The sequence below is a fragment of the Harpegnathos saltator genome, unplaced genomic scaffold (genome assembly GCF_003227715.2).
Source record: "Harpegnathos saltator strain DR-91 unplaced genomic scaffold, Hsal_v8.6 scaffold498, whole genome shotgun sequence".
Classification (NCBI taxonomy): Eukaryota; Metazoa; Arthropoda; class Insecta; order Hymenoptera; family Formicidae; genus Harpegnathos; species Harpegnathos saltator.
The window spans coordinates 1,424,595-1,438,941 of record NW_020230313.1 but is presented as its reverse complement, the minus strand read 5'-3'; the positions used below and the strand labels follow the sequence as shown (position 1 = coordinate 1,438,941).

Genomic DNA, 14,347 nt, shown 5'->3' with positions numbered 1-14,347 from the left:
ATGGCCCAGAGAAGCGCCTTATGTCGCGTACGCCACGTTCGTGTGTGTATTTTCTTGTCTACTTCCGTGGTAACGGCGGCGACAGCGATCGACGACGTACACGGGGTGCACCCCGGGGATACGCGAGCGGCCGACGCCGCGCGAGGCTTAACCTCCGCGTGTTCGCAACCCCGAGCACTCTCTCTCGAGCAAGAGATGCGATACGGGCCCGCACGAAACCGCGCCGTCTCGTTCACTGACGCCGCGGATCCTCGGCAGAGCGACGGGGTTGCAGCTGCGCGTCGCGACGCTTCGGCTCGTCTCACCTCGCCTCGCCTTGCCTCACCGCGTCGATCGCGAACAGGAGTTAGTCTCCGTGAGTCTCTCTCTCTCCGTAGGACGGAGTGGGCGAATGCATGTATGTGCATTGGGGCTGTTGGGCTGACACGCGACGGTCCCTTTCCTTCGCAGAGACTTTCCAAGCCTCGACTCGGAGAGAATCGGGGGAAGACTCTCCCTACCCTGACCAGAGAGTTCACCGGCACTCGCTGAACGAGCGTGCCGAATTGCAGGGTGTTGAATTGCGCCAGTGCGCCGTGATCGATTCACGGGGGGGAGGGATGAAAATAAGGCACCCGGCCGGACCCGAACCTTCAGCGCCTGGAGTCAGGTTTTATCGCGCGGAATGACGTTCGCTCCCTTATCATCGGCGGACATCTGCGGCGACGAGAGTGCAACTGGGGCAGCAATTATCTGAACGGGGTTGACCGATATATCGTGGCCCGTACACGCCGACGGTTACTTCGATTACGACGATGTTTCGTTATCGTTGAACGGTGCTGAGCAGCTTCCATTCGCAGCGTCGTGTCTCATATTAGACTTATCTACGCGACAGTCTATTTATAGCAGGCTCTAACAATATTGACGAGATGCATCGCGGAAGATCGCAATTACGTCCGCGTCGCTGGTAAATCAGTCAGCCCGAAAGTCGTGGCGAGGACCACTTTAACAGTCTCTCTCCTTGCCTCTTTATCTTTACGCAATATTTGAATTTATTACTGTTGTGAGGGAATATCTTGATATATTTGCTTAGAAAAATAATCATTTTCTTAGAATCGCGCTTGACAATGTCGCTGGTAATAGCAACGATTGCTTGAGAATATGTATTAATCTTTCAGAAAATGCTGCAGAAATGCGTAACCAATAAAGTACAATCTAATTTATCGCTAGTTCGTTTACAACGACTATCTTTACGTTGATGTTCTTCAGATACAGGTAGGATTTTCGCAGGGTGAAGATTCGGTAGTGGGAGTATCTCGCATTAAATGGACGGTTGAATTACCTGCAGAAACAAATATTTCATAATTATAATATCACGGTTAGTATATGTCATATGAGAAAATATTAATTATGGTTGGACTTTCTCATCTTCATAACGTTATCTACGTTAATCTACGTTAACCTAACGTTATCGTAATGAACGAGTAAATCGCGATCAATTGCGATTAAGTGACAAGAGAGCTGTGAAGGTATCTTTTTTTTATTGTTATCATTCATCTTATTTGTCTCATGATTTATTCCATATGTGTAGGCAGTAAGGCATCGTGCTTACCTTTCAATGATTACATTTTTAGAAGTTTTACTCGATACATTTAGCTCTCAGAAGCTACATTATTGTCGACGTATTTAGAAATATTACCTGCAATCAGTTGATCTCTACGATGCTTGCGATATATTAAGTACACCGTCGTTGTCAGACCTATCACGATTACAGCAACAACAGGAACAACAGACCAAGTTATCCTGATGCCGTAAGACGAAGCGTTGTAACAAGGCAATTCTAAAAAAAAAAAATGAAATATGGAGGAAACAAGTCTGACAGATTCTCACACCGTCGTATTCTCACAACATTATGTGCTAAATCGTTTTCTATCTTTAATATTAACTCTGCGAACTTTGCGAAAAGTTCTGCAGCTTTGCGTTAAATCCAATTTTCCACTCGGCAGTTTCATACTTCTCTCCTGAGTTTTCATTTTCATCGCAATAATAGATAGAAAGCTGCTATTCTTATTTAATTCGCGGCGAATCGAAATTCTGATGTTTCACGAACGACTCTTATTACGACTAGAAATTTTTGTCATTGTAGGTAAATAAAAACGATATCTTCTTGAAAATGAGTACGCAAGTACCTGTGCTAAGTAAGCAACTGACAGCAGGAGTCGCAGCGTCGGCTTCGTCAGAATATATCATATAACAGAGCGATATGTTACTAAGAAAGCTATCGCACTGATAGCAGGACAACGCATCCGCGAGCGTCTGCATAGTTGCGCTATCCGTGCTGTTGATGATCGTGATCCTGCAAATAGCATTAGCGCGTCATCATCAATCTCGCTCGAAATTGTGCAGCGAATATAATTTCGCGGAAGCGCGCAAACGCGGATGCCCAAAGCAGGCGAGAATACTTGCCTGTTGATATCGCTACGGTTGAGACTCATCGTTACAACGCACACGGTCGGTTCTTCGCAGTCCCAGCCCCTCCATCCGACGTTGCATTTGCAATTGTACTCATCTTCAATAACGCATTCACCGTGTCCGCTGCAATTGCGAGTACACGCGGGAATGCACTCTGCTACGAAGTCGTAGCCGGTGTTCTCCACAAAGTCATCGTGACACACGCAATGATCCGGCGCGACGCAGTCGCCGTTCTCGCAGCCGCGCTCGCAAATTGGCTCGCAGCCGCTGCCGTTTCGCGACTCGAAGCCGCTATCGCACGTGCAATGATTCGGCTCTGTGCACGTGCCGTTAGCGCAGTCCTCAGCGCAAAGGGCCGCACAGAGACCGTTCGTGTCCTTCGCGTAACCGTCCTTGCAGGTGCAGACGTTGGGTGCGGCGCATACTTCGTTCGCTCCGCAGCGAGGGTGGCAGTCTGGCTTACAAATGCGCGATGTGCTGTTGTCGAGCGAAAGGAATTGCTGATGAGACTCGACCCAAAGCGGATAATATCCTTTGGTGCAAGTGCATACGTTTGGAGCGGTGCATTCGCCATTGATACACTCGAACTCGCAAACTGGCTGGCAGATGGGACGAAAGTCTGCCGTAGAATTGTCCGATGTCTGATATCGGAGTACATAGTACACGGTGATTTTGGCACATAGCAATTAATAATATTTATCTTGTAACTTGTAATTTGTAATATTTACTTAGTAATTCGTTATACTCACACTGGAGGCGTTTGAAGGGATCGCGCGATATCCCTTGAAGCAGGTACAGTTATTGGGCGATGTACACTCTCCGTTCGGCCCGCAAGGGATCTCGCAACGCGGTTTGCATATTGTTTCCGTGCTGTTGTCATAAACAAAGCCCTGGTCGCAGGTGCACACTCCGGGCGCGGTGCACGTACCGTGGTTGCAATTGAATTGGCAGATCGGCTCGCAGATGTAATTGGAGTCGGCGACAAGACCGTAGCCGTCGTTGCAACTGCAGGTCTCAGGTGCCACGCAGATCCCCATGTTGCAGGGCTCGCTGCAGACCGGTTCGCAGACGCTAGCATTCACCGTAGCCTTGTAACCGTAATTGCAGGTGCAAACTTCCGGCGCCGTGCACGTGCCAGAAACGCAACCCTCGCTGCACTTTGGCGAGCAGGTGAAGTTCGGATCGAACTGGTCCTTCTCGTAGCCTTCCGTGCATTTGCAGACGTTAGGCGCTACGCAGCGACCGTTTGTGCACTCGAAGTCGCAGATAGGCTCGCATTTGTACGGAAGGTCGTCGCTTGCTTTTCTGTAGCCTGGGTGGCACGAACATACGTGTGGCTCGGAGCAAAATCCGTAGTTTCTTTCGCACTCTTTGTCGCAGATAGGGAGACACGTAATCCCGTCCGAGCTCATCCAATAGCCCTTGTTGCATTCGCAAATATCAGGTTCGACGCATGTGCCCTTAACGCAACCATTCGCGCATACCGGTTGGCACTTTGTACCGTTTGTGCCTTCCGCGGTCTGATAGCCCACATTGCACATGCACGTGTTTGGAGCTACGCACACCGCCTTCTCGCAAGGTGTCGCACAGTACGGCTTGCAGAGTGAGCCGACTTTTCGATAACCCTTGCAGCAATTGCGTTCTGTTGTGTGTATGGTATGATACTGAAAATAAAATTCACGAGACGGCGAATCGTACACCATTCTATGAGATATCGAATGGTTTTCAGGTCGAATAATTGATCAACCTGATAACGACGAGAAAAGCATGACAGTAGCATATAAAAGTTTGACTACTTTGGGCTATGAAAAAATGTTCTCCACTTTATATTTCTATTTTCTACTTCTCACTGCGTTATATCAAAATATTATTACCTCTAGTCTGTAATTCTGACGAGTCTTGATTCTATAAAAGAACCATGATTTCGCTCTATAAGTTTCTGTATAAGGAACGTATTGCGATATCAGGCGACTACAACAGAAAAGGAATTGACAAAGAATTCTTTAACTTCTTCTCTTAAATTCCCATTATTGTTAATTAATTATTATTGAATGAATAATTTAATATAAAAAATAAATATATATTTTTCTTCTATTCTGTCTGGAGAATATTATAATAAATATGATAATACCTGACTACTACAGTGCATACTCCTTCTTCGGTAGTATGTAGCATTGGATCGTGTAATAAATAACTCGGGGCATATTCTTTTAGATAGCTTGAGGCACAGACTTCACTACGTGACCACTTTCCCACTTCCAGTAGCAATACTCCGGTAGCTAGAATAATTGTCAAACTTCTGAATAACTTCATTATTTCTAGCTTTTCCACGGTGTCGACATGTGCTCTGTAATATTTAGACTGGTCATTACAGTGCGTTCTTCCCCAGTGATTTATCTCCTTTATCTCTTGCTCTGTACCAGCGTGTATTATGTTGATGTGCATGAGGCAGGATGTGCTGTGCTATCAGTTATAGCTGAAAAGCTGTACACATACTAATGCCGCAAATAAAAATTATTATTAAAAGTACCAATGCCAAAGGCTGAACTGAGCTAAAATTTCGGTTCAGTTCTTTTAACAGTTCAACAAGATACTTAATAACGATTTCAAGTTCGGTCCTTTAAAAATTGTCTTTTGATTAAATTGTACGAGCATACACGCGCGCGCGCGTGTATGCACGCGCGCGTACGGATACATGTATCTCATTCAGGGAACTCGACAAGCAGTGACGTAACGTTTGTGTTTAGATATCAAATTAAATAGGAAAGTTCTCTATTACACTACTCAAAAAAATTATGGCATAGAAAAATATGCGCTGAATATTGCTCAACTTTGAACAATGATTACTCAGCGACAAATGGTCGTAAGACGATGATCTCCTTTTTAAATTAAAGGTTGAAGTCTCAACTTTGACATGCTTTCGGTTGGTTTTAGATCCAATTCATTTCTATAGCGTGCGATCCCATAATTCAATGGCATGTTTTTGATTTAAAAATTTTAAAACTTTGACAAAACGCACAGGCTTGGGTAATTTTTTTTCGAAAATTCTATTTGCGGGAAATGAAAGTTTGATTCTTTCCCTTTAATTAAAAAAAAAAAAATTCAAGTCTCTACGATTTTTTTTCTCGATTTTGCAGCGTTTTAAAGAAACCTTTACATTTTCGTTACTGAAAATAGGGTTTGCGTAGCTATGTTCAATAATCTTTGGTATTGGCACACTGCCGACTCCGGGGAATCTTCTCGTGGAAGTCATCTGTTGTCTTCCCTGTCTCTCTCGTGGTTGTAAGTTACCCGTTTCCCAGAAATGTAACCAAATTCGCGAAACCGCGGATTGGTTAATACCGCGAGTCGCCTCGTCACGTACCTTTGCAAGAAGCCTTCGCTCATAAGCGCAATAATTAATGCTCGTTGAGCCTGCGACAATGGATGCATGTTTCTTTATCATAAAACATTGACCATGAACTACCTTGTTTTATATTTAATGCAAAAATTCGGTATCCCATTAGGTAATGCCAAAGTTGACAGTGATTTCCTACAAATCCTACCTTCAATAACGAAAATGTACGGGCTTCTTTAAAATCCTGTAAATGTCGCGAAAAAAAAATCGTAGAGACTTGAATTTTTTTTTAATGATAGGGGAAGAATCAAACTTTCATTCTCCGCAAATGAAAATCTCGAAAAAAAATTACCCAAGCCTGTGCGTTTTGTCAAAGTTGCAAATTTTAAATAAAAAATGTCATTGAATTCTAAGACAGCACGCTGTAGGAATGAATTGGATCTAAAATCAACCGAAAGCATGTTAAAGTTGAGACTTCAACCTTTAATTTAAAAAAAAAATCATCATCTTACAACCATCTGTCACTGAGTAATCATGGTTCAAAGTTGAGAAATTTTCAGCGCAAATTTTTTTATGCCATAATTTTTTTGAGTAGTGTATTTTGCAAATCTCTCAATAGTTATTAAAGAATTAATTCAACAATATTGGTGAATGAGTGCATGGGAAGCAATAAGAGTTCTGCAAATAAGCTCTCGTCCAAGTTTTATAAATATTTTTTTATGCTTCCCTGCAACTTGGAAATTTTACAATTAACGGTAAATGATAAAAATTTAAGGTATTTAAATGGTTAACAATAATTTATTAAAGATATCGCAATAAGCATACTACAATGCATGTTTATAACATTATTAATTAATAAGTTGAATTAATGATAAGCTAACTTGTGCATTTCCATTAAATTAATTAATTAATTAATTACCGAGCAATTGTTTTTGCATCAGTTGCCTGAAATTATTGTAGAAAGTTGAAGATTCCACGTGTTATTATTCCGTGGGGAGCACGATCAATTTCAATTAGTCTTCTTCTTCAATTAGTCCTTGCATCGAGGTATTTTGAATATTTCTTTCAGCTGTTAATTTATTAATTATATTTGTTTTATCACTCGTATGCCATATGTAAAATTGCATTTCTTTAATATCCAGCGAAAATAATACCTAAATAGTTTAGTTGTCCATTTCGATATTTCCGCAGTAAAATATATGTTGCTGTAGTTGCAATTAGAATTAATATTCCAACACTTATTGTAATACCACTTAGCTTGATCATTTCTTTTTGATCCTCGTATTTGCTCCGCAATTGAAGACATTCTGAGAAAAGTGAAAAAAAGAAAACTTTCATTTGTCACGGGTATGGTATACAGTTAATTTTGATTATAAATAATTACATATATAGAATATTCGAAAATTACAGTGTTTTATAAATTTTCTTTTTGCTATTTGTGGTTGTAAAAATTGTGTCCTAGCAAGTAGTTCTAGCAAAATTATAGTTTTAGTAAATTCAACATAGAAGAGTGCATGTAATATTTTAGAAAGTAAAATTGTACTTTTTATAAATTTATTTAACAAACCTCCATCTATTAAACAACCGATTCGTATGGCATTCTTCGTATCATCGATGTGTGTCTTAAAGCACAAAGTCTCATTGTTTAATTTATTAATGCATTCCGGACATGCTGGGTTATTCGTGAAAACATGTTCAATCGTGGCGTTGTATTTCTCGATAATTTTCAATCTGCAAGCATAACGAATAACTCAAAAGTGATTTATATACGAATCATTTTAAATCTTAAGCGTCACAATGATTTTTGTCTCGATCAACGAGATGCCGCTTTCTTTTTCTTTCATATAATACATTGATTTAATACGTATTTATACTAAACATCTCGTTGCGCGTACTGATGCTCAAACTTACTAGTCACTATTTTTCTCTCCCTTTTTTTTTTTGAGAGATATTCTGGTTCCTGTATACTTTCGTATACTTACGTGTCAATGCGATTATCGTCGTTGTTTAAAATTAAGACGCACACATCCGGTTGATCGCAATGCATTCCGGTCCATCCGTAATTGCACTCGCAGCCTCTGCTACCGATGTTGCACTCGCTATGAGTGCCGCAGATATTCTCGCACGCATACACACAGGTGTCATTGATCTTCAGGAAATCAGCGTTACACCGACAATCATTCGGCGCCACGCATTCACCGTTATCGCAGCCTTCGCAACTCGGTATACATTTCTTTCTGTTTCCTGGCTCGTCCTCAGGGACGGTCAGTGATCTCTCGGTTCCGCCGTCCGGTTGTTCTAAGATGAATCCGTCGTCGCATTCACAGACTTCAGGCGCGACGCAGGTGCCGTTGTTGCACATTGTGCAGACGGGCTTGCATCCAGTGTTACTTATATTCTCGTAACCTGGCGAGCATTGGCACACATTTGGCGCTACGCACGTTCCGTTGGTGCAAGGGATGTTGCAGATCGGCTTGCATCTTAATTCTTTATATCGCAGGCTGAGAAATTCGGAAGGTTGGTAACTCGGGTGATAGTTCGTGTTGCAAGCGCATATGTTGGGGTGCAAGCAGAATGTATTCTCTACGCAGGCCGGCTTGCAGACAGGTTCGCATGTGTTCGTGTTGTTCTTGGACAGTCGGTAGCCTTCGTTACAGATGCACACATTGGGCTTGGAGCACTGGCCGTTTTCGCAAGGCGGGTTGCAAATTGGCTCGCAGAAATCCTTGTTCAATTCTTTCCTTCTTACGCTATCGATAAACCCATGTCCGTACCTGCGAGTATATTTGTTTCGGTATGCTACAACGTCCATTGACATAACGAGCGGCTTTGCAGAAAGGCACATGTAACATACCAAGGGAACTTAATACGATAGCCCTCGTAGCACACGCACTTCCCTTCCTTGCAGTAGCTATTTACGCATGGCGGATCGCAAACTCGCTCGCACATTAAATCTGATGTACTCTGCAAAAGCGACTTATCATCGCGAATTACGCACGTTAGAATTCTTCGTTTTTACCTGATATTTATCTGACGCAAGGACTCAATGTTGTCGCGCTAATACAAATAATGATCTACTCGACAGATTATAATGAGACTGCAAGTAATTGGACTTTGGCATCAAAAGGGATTAATGTGAGATTAATGTATAATCTTGTAGATTTAATAGCTCGCGTCGGATTACTCACGTTACTATCGTCTGCTTTGTTTTGCGTACTATTAACAGCTTGATATCCTGGTAAACACTTGCATCGGTTCGGTGTCGCGCAGTAACTGAATCTGTTACTGCAGGCAGGCTCGCAGTATGGTTCGCAAAACATGTTCCTTTTGTCATAAAGGCTACGATATCCTTCGTTGCATATGCAAGTGTCTGGTGCGATGCATCTCCCGTTGTAACAAGTTTTCGAGCAGATCGGCTTGCAAATATAGCTCGAGTCGTCCAGTAATCCGTAGCCCTCAAAACACTTGCATTTCTCAGGGGCCACGCAGGCACCCATGACGCAACCTTGGCTGCAAATCGGCTCGCAAACGTCCGACTTCTGTAGCGAGTAGCCGTTTTGGCAAGTGCACACGTTGGGTGCTGTGCACGTGCCACCATACACAATACAATCTTTGTCGCACTTGGGTTTGCAGACGAATAAATTATCTAGATCGAGCTCGTAGCCTTCATTGCAAGCGCAGATGTTGGGGGCTTTGCACACGCTGTTTATGCACTTGTTCTTGCAAACAGGTTCGCAGCTCTAACGTACAAAAGGAAGTGTAAATGATAATTTCAATTGAATATAATATAATTACCGATTGAGCGAAATAAAGTGCGCCAGCTGTACGCAGTCCGATAATCTGATTAATATGCACTTTTAGATCCAGACACGAATCAAACGTGTATTTATTAATCAGATTTTCATAATACCAGTTACTTGCTAAATGTTTTGTTTTATCGAAACGTAACTGGAGCATCGCATCGGCACTCTTCTATCTTTTCTCATACTTCCGCTTCCTCCGATATTAATGTTTCTTTAATTAGTCACACGACAAAAATGTTATTCTCACGCTGTGCTCGCGCTTGACTCGAGACCGAGCGTAACTTTCAAAATGCCAAGCGCAGAGTAACGGCAAGGCTAATATTCATCCGCATTCGCGATACGACTACATTGTTTTGTTTACTCACCATAGATGCACTGTCATTGCCGGTAGTTATTTCGGCGTATCCTGACGGACAGGCACAGTGGTCGGGTTTGTCACAATATGATCCATTTTCGCACGGCGATTTGCAAATCGGTTTGCAGATGAAGTTGACGTAAGTGCTCAACGAATATCCATCGTCACACGTGCAAAACTCAGGTGCGGTGCATCTGCCATGCTGGCATGCAAAAGTGCACACAGGAACGCAGGCAAATTCGTAATCGCCGGAGCTTTGTTGGCTGTATCCGGAATCGCAACTGCACACGTTCACGCTTGTGCACGTGCCGTTTCCGCAAGCAGGCTTGCAAACTGGCTCGCACGCACCATTTATCTCTGTATAGCCAGGGCAACATACCTTTTCTGAGCGCCACGATGTGTAATACTTCAAACAGGAACAGGAGATATTTCGCATTAACAACATCAACGGAATTTATCTGCTCGATGACGCGCGGCTGTGAATTACGATACAAGAAGGATAGAAAGTCTGTCGTCAGGTCTTACCTCGGTTCTGTAATTCCATCGAACTTGGGTTCTGTGAAATATACTCGTTATTTCCTGGTTATACGTTTCCAAATACGGGACTCTGCGGCTGTTTCGGAAACTGCAAACGACGAGTAATTTTAGCAATATTAGCACCCTCGTGTACTTCACCGGTTACGTTGCACGGTTGGTAGATTTTGCTACTTCGATTTGTGGAACACGACGGAAATCTGTCTAATCGTCTTACCTGACGATTTTCTGACAAGACACAAGATTGCTCTCAAGGATCTCAGCCTCGGCAGTATGCACAATTTGTAGAATGCCGAAAGTACATATAACATACCAAAACTTCATAATTATTAAATATATAAAGTATGTTCGGATGAGGTCACGATAGCAGACGGACTGATCAATGCGCTGGTTCTAGCTGGTGTATCGCGTTGTCAACTGGCCTGTTTTCTTCCTTTTCTATTATAAGCACAGTTAGCTCATTATCGGGATTCAACAGGATGCTGGCTGCCGTTAGGCAGTAAGAGTAAAACTCATACAACCATTCTGTACTATATATGTACTTGTACTTTTACACGTACACTTGTTTGTCTAACAGTTCGCGCGCGTTTTCATCGACGAAGTCGAAAGTTAAGAGCGTATCAAACAGTCACGATTGTGTGCTCACAGACTTGTACTTGTGAATTCATTATGATTCAAATCGAATGACACGGTGTCCACGGGGTGTGCCCTGTGTGCGCATACAAGTACAAATATTCTCCAAGTTAGATAATGTTTATTTCGTAGGAAGTATGGCTGAGAGGTTATTAATTATTTTATGTTGCAGTCGTCGATTTACTTCGCGATTTACGAATGTAAAAGACGTAGCGAAACTATCGATAACAACTCACATATCTGCACGATACAAAGCAGAGAATGTCGTTTTATAATTTATTATCAGTTGGTGGTTATACAATTCACGTTGATTACAATGCCTGGAGTTATTCACGTCTCACGTCAAACTCAGCGCGATCGTGCTTGATGTACTCAGTATTGAATCTGAAGAGAGCAGCGTTTACTCCTGCGGGATGCACCTCTGACGGCCCTTGACCCCACTCTCCTTTCGATATCCGGGGTTGCAGAGGCAATAATTCGGCATAGTGCACACGCCGTTGAGGCAGCCGCCGGCGCACACTGGCAAGCACTTAGAGCGCCTGAAGTCTCTCACGTCGAGTATGTACCCGCGGTTGCAGGTGCACTCGTTCGGTCCGGTGCATTGGCCATTTAAACACGGGTATTGGCACATCGTGTCCGTGACTTCGCCCTCGTAGCGGACGCACCTACCGGTGTAGGGATCGTTGAAGAAGCCTGAATCGCAGACGCACGCGTTCGGTCCAGCACACCGGGCGTTCGGGCCGCAGTCGTGAGCGCAGTGCGCCGTAGAGTTGACGGACGGGTTGACGGGGACGCATCTACCGGTATCAGGCTCGTTGCTGTATCCTGGCGAGCAGGAGCAGCGGTTGTGTCCGACGCAAACGCCGTGCGCGCCGCAGCCATATCTGCAGTCTCCGGGTTGCGGCGACGGGCTGGTCGCGGGGACGCAACTGCTGGTGACGGGGTCCATCACGTATCCGTGACCGCACTGCGACTCGCCCGATATGGACTGTGTGCATCTACCGTTCTGGTCCAGCGTGTGGCCTGGTCTGCAGTTGCACTGACCCGGTGAGACGCATTGGCCGCCGAAGCAACCACGTGGGCAGTGAGGAATGCAGGACTCGCGGTCGTTGGGAGGATTTGTGTACCTGCGACAGACGTAGCACGTTGATGGTCATCAAGCGTGCGATTGCATCTCTGGACTCTGATCCGACTTAGCCAGTGAGAAATGTTTACGATACATCTCGATACTGTTTAATTTCCACACGAATGAGCAGGACGAGGAGAAACGAGATGAAAGGACACTCCGTCAGGAGAGCTGTGTATGTTGAAAGATGAGGCAGCAACTACGTGCGGAACAGCCCTCTTACGAAACGTTACAGTATTTATAACTTGATTATGCACAGAACGCGTCGAAGGTGGCCATCCATATTCAAGCGAATAACATTATCCTCGCAAATCACCACGTGAAGATTACAAAATCGCGAATTTCTGCATAAAAGAAGGTGCAAGGGCTATAATTATTCTCGGCTATAATGTCACGTCTCATGAATGTAAGATCAATTTATCAATTACAGATATTATCACACTCACGTACGCACGCTCGAAGCAAAGTTTAATTATCGCGCAGGACACCGTCCTGCGATGCGTCCTGCGTGAAATATTGCGAAATTGACGTAGAACTCGAAAGTGAGGATACGATACGACATTAATTACCCTTGGTGACAGGTGCATACACCCGGCGCGGTGCACTCGCCGTGCTCGCAGCCACCCTCACATGCGGCCACGCACTCCTTGCGGTCATTCAGAACGAATCCTGGCCTGCACCTGCAGACGCGCGGTGCCACGCATTCACCGTTTCTGCATCCGTCAGGACAGATCGGTTTGCACTCGCCGTTGACCTCGTCGTAACCTAGCTTGCACACGCACACCTCGGGGGAGAAGCAGTAGGCGTTCTCTTGGCACCGGTACGTGCAGACGGGCATACAGACACCCTCTTCGGCGCGCCATCCCTGTTGGCAGCTGCAGATATTCGGCCCGGTGCAGTGGCCGCCGAAACAGCCGAGATCGCAACGCGGCTCGCATCGGCCGGTCGTCACGTTGCGCTGGTAACCGTCGCAACAGTCCAAGATGGTGATCCAACCGTTGTTACTCTGATAAACAGGATTTCTGTAGCTTTACCGTGTGAGTGTGTGTGTGTGTGTATGTGTGTGGCAAAGATTGTTTCGAGCACGATTGTGCTCGAAGAGGCTTCTTCGATCAATGCACTGTTTTTCGTTTGAATCCGAGACTCGGATAGTTTTATTATTAGATAAAAGTGGCACGCGCTTGCCAAGTCCCGTTTGACAGATCTCGTGTTACATTGTAAAAATGTTGCTTTCTTTAAAGTCTTGTCTCAAGTCCTAAGTTAAGATTAAGTTTGGTGGAAATTTGCTGGTTAGTTTCGCTTAGGGGAGTCTCATTGCAGAAGACGAGTATTTTTACTTACAACGTGACTGCCTTCAGGTGGCTGGGGAATGGTGTTATAAGGTGATCCACTGGAATTCAGAGCTAGGACATGACTGTATCTGAAATAAGATCCGCAGAGATCTCATATTTAGAATGCTTCTAACGTGCGTGTAATATGGCATTCGTTCGCTAAAGACCTCATTCGAAGAGTTTACTACTTACGGCACTGTTTTGTAGCAAAGGCCGCTTGTGGAGTTGGTGCCACCTTGTAGACTTCCACTTGAAGGATAACGCGGTCGGTGGCCACCCTTTACACCGTCCGTTGCCCAGGTGCCAACACCCAGGCACGTAAAAACGACCAGGCAGATCAACGACTTTTGCATGTTGTATGAACGATCGCGGATTTACTAATGGTTGCTGATTTTCGGTCAGAGAGTGGACAACCCCGCGATAAGAATGTCGCGGAGGTCAGCAGTTTTCATCCTCTTGATTAAACTACGCAGCACGCTCGTTCACGGAAACAGTTATCCGTTATGCGTATCGATATGTCGAAGAGCTCTAATGGGGTCGATATATCAGTATGTGTTTGCTCTCTTTCACGTATTCTGCCGCGTGTCTCACATTTTCAGTCTTATCTAATTACTCATTAGGTCATTGTTATTAATTGGACCATGACAGACTTATCGCACTCGCTCTTAGATAAATATATCATCAATTGAATTATCGAGCGAAGTAACGAAGGAACGGACAATATATTGCAGTTAACAAAGTTAACAAAGAAACCTCAGCTTAATTAATGGTGTATAT

General features: G+C 44.2%; 2 protein-coding genes across 2 annotated transcripts; both read right to left on the bottom strand.

The window, feature by feature from the left end:
* Positions 1–1,048: 1,048 nt before the first annotated feature.
* On the bottom strand, positions 1,049–11,175 carry LOC105191673 (multiple epidermal growth factor-like domains protein 10). The gene is made up of 16 exons (XM_025302482.1): positions 10,698–11,175; positions 10,472–10,571; positions 9,957–10,352; positions 8,977–9,528; positions 8,643–8,764; positions 7,771–8,562; positions 7,356–7,519; positions 6,943–7,095; positions 6,805–6,857; positions 4,583–4,914; positions 4,326–4,422; positions 3,201–4,115; positions 2,446–3,092; positions 2,169–2,335; positions 1,679–1,819; positions 1,049–1,321 (listed from the first exon to the last, which is right to left on the bottom strand). The coding sequence occupies exons 1-16, from the start codon at positions 10,802–10,804 to the stop codon at positions 1,245–1,247; spliced, it is 4,815 nt and encodes a 1,604-aa protein (XP_025158267.1). The 5' UTR covers positions 10,805–11,175; the 3' UTR covers positions 1,049–1,244.
* A 231-nt stretch (positions 11,176–11,406) lies between these two features.
* On the bottom strand, positions 11,407–13,987 carry LOC109504651 (von Willebrand factor D and EGF domain-containing protein-like). Its single transcript, XM_019845308.2, has 4 exons — positions 13,763–13,987; positions 13,581–13,659; positions 12,809–13,245; positions 11,407–12,240 (listed from the first exon to the last, which is right to left on the bottom strand). The coding sequence occupies exons 1-4, from the start codon at positions 13,921–13,923 to the stop codon at positions 11,514–11,516; spliced, it is 1,404 nt and encodes a 467-aa protein (XP_019700867.1). The 5' UTR covers positions 13,924–13,987; the 3' UTR covers positions 11,407–11,513.
* Positions 13,988–14,347: the final 360 nt, after the last annotated feature.